General features: G+C 42.4%; 1 protein-coding gene across 1 annotated transcript; it reads left to right on the top strand.

Moving 5' to 3' along the window:
* Nucleotides 1-1,078: 1,078 nt before the first annotated feature.
* Nucleotides 1,079-4,746, top strand: znf365 (zinc finger protein 365). The gene is made up of 5 exons (XM_087173450.1): nucleotides 1,079-1,237; nucleotides 2,749-3,453; nucleotides 3,629-3,938; nucleotides 4,382-4,553; nucleotides 4,693-4,746. Exons 2-5 carry the CDS (start codon nucleotides 2,754-2,756, stop codon nucleotides 4,744-4,746), a joined length of 1,236 nt encoding a protein of 411 aa, XP_087029576.1. The 5' UTR covers nucleotides 1,079-1,237; nucleotides 2,749-2,753.
* The last annotated feature ends 839 nt before the right edge of the window (nucleotides 4,747-5,585 follow it).

Raw genomic sequence — 5,585 nt, forward strand, 5'->3', positions numbered from 1 at the left:
AAACTGTGGCATTGAAACAATACTGTGATGATATTATGGGCTGTTATAAATATGCACAGTCACTGTTTGTATAATTCATAATGTACAGTACATCACTGTACATGATCATGGTGAAAAATAAAACTCTTTTTCCAGATGATTAGTTGTTTGAGTCCATCGTTATCACTCAGGGCTGAGACTCACAGGATGATATATTTAAAGTGAGAATGTCACTTTAAATATATCATCCTTCACCTGAATGAGTAAGTCAAGTACTCAAACTGAGCTGCATTCATGACAGTGCAAACAACATACAGGGTTATGCAAAACCACTTTCAGAAACAACATGAAGCTTTAAATTGATCCGGGCTGCAGATTATGTTTAATCTGCAATCCTCAGATTTGATACAGTTGTGTCAGGATATTTCCTTTGCCACTATCTAAGGGATGGTGAGATAACAAAATACAATATACAAAACAACAACAGTTTGAACAACAAAAACAGTAATATACAGTATATAAAACAAGATGAAGAATTAATACGTTTGTACATTGTTTGTTCTGTTGACTGAAGTCTTCTAATCATCCAGAAAACACAGTTTTAATCTAAATCAAATATTATAAATCAAAATCTATACATGAACAATTGTATTTAAATTAATCAAAATTAAAGTTTGTAAAAAAAATCATAATCAGGACTCAAAGTGCCTCGGATGTTTTTACTTCCTGTTTACAATTGTTTGTATTGAAAATACACAAGACATTTGATGTTAAATGTCTGCAGCCTTGCTTTCACAGCAATCCCACCTAATAATTTATTGTTTTATTCATTATTTTATCTCATTTTACATTAATATTTTATATATCAATCCTTTTAACAATGTTTTATGTTCATTTTTCGTGTGAAGCACTTGGTGCATGTCATTTCTTTGTTGTAAAGCACTTTGTGCTTTATTTCTTGTATGAAAGGTGCTATATAAATAATGTTTTTTATTGTGTTATTACTATTGAAAGACCTTATTAAAAACGTTGTTTTGAAAATCCAGACCGGAAACCAAACGTCACCGGCTTTAATTTTGAAAGGCCTGACCGGATGTCGCGTTGTTATTGATGTGGCTAACGCGGACTGACCTGACGTGTGGTCGTCTGTTGAATGAATGACATCATGCGGGCTGCTGTCTGTCTCCATCTGCAACATGACGCCTTCAGACACTAACGGTTAGACGTGTATTTACGGTCTGCCGTTAAACTTCACCCGGTAAGAGCCGCACGTTAAATCCCGTTCACGCTCGGTAATGATTCAGCGCTTGTTTCTCTGTAGCTAGCTAGCTAACGTTAGCCTCAGTCCGGCGCAGCTAACGGCAGAGTTGGCTAATAATGCTAAAGATTGTGGGAGGAATTGACGCTGTTACGCGGTTTTTTTAGACGCAGAAAACAAAATGTAAAATGAAAAAAAAAATATCCTGTTGTTTTTGTTCGTGTCTCGGGAGTAAAGCCGCTGTCCACCTGCTCAGGTCACCTGCTGCCTCCCGGTCCGTCCTCCTGGCTCCTGTTCAGGCTGAACACAACGCACTTTCAATGCAAATCAATGAGGTGTCCTGCTGCCACATAGAGGAATTACAGAACTCATTTACACATTAAAATACAGGAGTGTTGCCATGACAAATGTTTGCAATGAGCAGTGTAAAATTATCAATTAATCACACAAGTTATTGTTTTTATTGATGGTAAATTAATTGACTTAAAGATACAGATTTAGAAACTTTTCATTGGGGAACAGTAAACTGCATTTATTAATACTTACATTGGTTATTCAGTGTAATAAATGAATGCTAAATGAGCGAGTGTAAGTAATCTTAATTATGAAATAATATCAATAAATAGCTGATAATAATAATTATAATAATAATAATAATAATCCACAGGCAGAGACAGATCAGCAGACACAGATGTGTTTTTCATGTTTATGATAATTACATCTGGTCCAGTCTTGTGGTGCAACACAGAGTATACATTTGCATATATGAGTCATTTATGCAGTTAATAACAATACACTTTCTGTCAGCCAGTTTTGTGCTTAAATAAACTCAAAGAAATAAAATAACAAAATATGTTGACTGACTGAAATGAAGTAAATAATAATTAATGTCAGAAAAAAGTCTTTGCGTTATTGTAATTTTTATTTTTATTTTAGCTTGTTCCACTTACTGTGTAGTTCAGTAAAATTCCTCCATTGTGTATAAATGTTTCTATGACCTTTTCCACATGAATCAATTAATAATTTATTTTGTAAACTGTCAGAAAAAAGTGAAAAATGTTTTGTTCAACCAACAATTCAAAATCCAGAAATATTAAACATGTTATCACAACAATAGAAACATAAGCAGCAGAAAATGGAACTAGAGAATATTTGGCATTTTTGCTTGATGATGATTTGAATTATTAATCGATTGTCAAGACAGCTGCTAAGTATCTCTGCTAATCGACAAATTGATCAATCAGCCGTGTTTCAGCTCTGAATTTGTTTAATATTTTTATTTCATGTATAATCAGTTTAAATTTAGTCGGAAAAATTCAGAAAAATGTCTGTGTCCAAACCCCAAAGATATTCAGTTTATGATGATATAAAACAGAAATAAACAGGAAATCGTCACATTAGAGAAGCTGGAGAATATTTGGTCTTTTTGCTTGATAAAAATAATTTTCTAATTGTTGATTAATTAATTGTTTTAACTTTAATTGCTTCAGTTTTCTGTCTCGTTACTGCAGGTGTGATGCAGCAGAAGTTGTGTTCCAGAGGTTCAGGTTCTTTCCTCTTGGAGAGGAACGGCCAGGCATGTGGCGCCATCACTGACCCCGTCACCTCCTGCGACCTCCCCTTCCGCTGCCCCCGCTGCGGTGAGCAGGAGCGTTTCCGCAGCCTGGCCTCGCTGCGCGCCCACCTGGAGTACCGCCACTCGTACCGCTCGCCGGACGTGGTCACAGGTGCCTTCAGCATCACCGGGAAACTGCCCGACCCTTTGACGGCGGCGATCCCCTGGCACGACATGAGCCTCCCGACCCGCAGGGGGCAGCAGAGCGGGGGGCGGCCTCCTCACGCACGCTCCCTAAGCGACAGCAGAGACAGTGGATACCTCCACTCCTACAGTTCTGTGAGAAGGCGCACGCAAAGCGTCGGCGTGGGGACGCAGGCCGAGGAGGAGGAGGATGAGGAGGAGGAGGATGAGGAGGAAGGTTGCACAGATGATGAAGATGGAGGAGAAGAGGATGAGGAGGAAGACAATGGTGAAGAGAGAGATGGAGGTAGAAGTGAGGAGGACGTCAAAATGTCCACAAAGAAGTCAGATGCAGGTCACCATCACTTTAACCACCATCACTTCCCGTTCCTGCCTCTGGCTTCTCTTGGCCCCCCGCTGGACCCGGACCTGGACCCAGACCTGGACCTGGATCTGGACCTGGACCTGGACCTGGTCGGTGCGTTCAGATTTACGTACTTACTCACTTATTGGTAGATGTAGGTTTTCAGGAAGTGGCAGAAACTCAGATGTTCAGGAGATGGTGATCAGTGATCAATAATCATGATGACAGTATCAATCAGCACAGTCATGGTTACATCTGCAGTGACTCTCATTTCCTTTACCGTAACCAGAGCAGAACTCGTACTCTGGGTTGGAGACGGCGGCGGCCTCGGCCGCGGTGCGTCGGCGGCTGGCCAGCATCCTGCGGGCGGCCGACAGCACCATGCAGCGGCGGCTGGCCAAGGTGAGCACGGAGCTGGCCCAGACCGACACGGAGCTCCTGTGTGAGCGCGCTCACTCGCAGCACCTGGCCCAGGAGAGGCAGGAGGTGGCAGAGCGGGAGAGATCGTTGAGCCGCCAGGTGGACGTGGCTGTCATGGTGATCGCCGCGCTGAGGGAGCAGCTCAACGCCTCGGAGAATGAACTGGAGCGACGAGAGAGGTAAACAGGCGTTACGTGTTGGAACTACAGCAGTTGGAGAATGGACTTTTCCCCTTTAACCTTTAATTTGAGCCTGCACATGCAGGGGCCCACTGGAATTATGGGTACCTTGGCGTGGACCCAGGACACCCTGGCGGTAGATGTGATCCTGCACGGACCACCCGTGAATTGAAATGTCAAAACTCAGTCTGTCAGACGTCTGAAAACGACATGAACTTCTGACAGAGCCAAGAAACGCTGCTCACAGCTGTGCTCATAATGAAACTCCGTTAGCCGTGACAGCGCCGACTTAACGCCGACTTAACGCCGGAGTAGATTTAGTTATTGGCCCTTTGCCTTGTTGAGGTGTTGAGGGATGTTATTGGTATTATTATTGGCCAGCCGCAGGTGAAAACTACATTTATTCAGCTGCTGTCCTTGATGACATAACGTCTGTTTTCCAGGGAGGTGATAACCATCCAGAAGTTTCTGGAGGCGGCGGCTCGACAGGAGACCTGCGGGAAAGTCCGGATCCAGCGCTTCATCGAGAACCTGCTGAGACGCATCGCTCTGGCTGAGAGACTGGTGGAGTATTACCAGGTCAACGGCAGCCCGACTCAGTGCAACCACTACAAGGTACAACACACACACACACACACACACACACACACACACACACTGAGTTCATCAAAGTTTAAGAAATGTTTTCTGCTCGGATTTTCGTCGTTGAGCGCTGGAGTGAAAACGTGACCTCTGACCTTTTGTGTCTCCTCAGCAGCACCAGCAGCCAACCAATAATGGACCTCACAGAATCACTAAAAGCAGGTGAGTCGCACCAGGAGTCATGACGGCAAAGTAAAATCATCTCAGTAGAATCACCAGAGGCAAATTAAAAACAAACCACCATTTTCCCGTTCAGTAGTAAATAGATAAATAAACAAATGCACCACTTTTAAATTATTATATGAATAAATGAATTGACTGTTGCTGATGACGGAGACCCAGCGAGATGACAGTCTCTGCCACATTTATCTTTATGGAGAGACAGACTCTGGCAGTCACGAAGGCGGACATTTTAAAACAAAAACTGCTGCCAAAGAAGCACTTATATTTATAATTTCATGGTCACATCTGTATTTTGCCTGTTTATCCGTATGATTATGACTTATTAATTTAATATTGAACACCTCTGGTCTCCAGATCAGACAGAAACAGCTCCGACCTTTGAGAAAATGTCAAGTCAGAAAGTTCAGACTGGACGAAGCCGTGTTGTCGGTGATGTTAAATTCATGTTCGCCTGCTCTGCTGAGGTTTAAACTCCTCCACAGTGGAGGAATGATCTGCAGTGAGGAAACTCTTGAAGCGTTTAAAGCTGATGTTCTTGTAAAAGCTGTTGGGAGATACTTTAGTTTTCCCTGAAGAACATGAATATAAACTTTGTGTGTTTGGACTTTTAAAGCTCCATGTTTCTTCTTCTTCTGTGTTTTATTTGAAGTGTTGATCCATAAGAAGATATAAAAACCATCTCTGTAGTTTCACATCTCCTCTCTCAGGCTTCTCTCTGCAGCTCTAGTAACAACAGGTCGGTGAGCCAATGAGAAGAGAGGAGGCTCTGAGCCTCTCTTCTGATTGGCTGACTGTTTTCTGAGTGATCCAATAAAAATAAAG

This window comes from Seriola lalandi, unplaced genomic scaffold (assembly GCF_002814215.2).
Source record: "Seriola lalandi dorsalis isolate HSWRI2012SDOR001 ecotype SW California unplaced genomic scaffold, Sedor1 jcf7180002054225, whole genome shotgun sequence".
Lineage (NCBI taxonomy): Eukaryota > Metazoa > Chordata > Actinopteri > Carangiformes > Carangidae > Seriola > Seriola lalandi.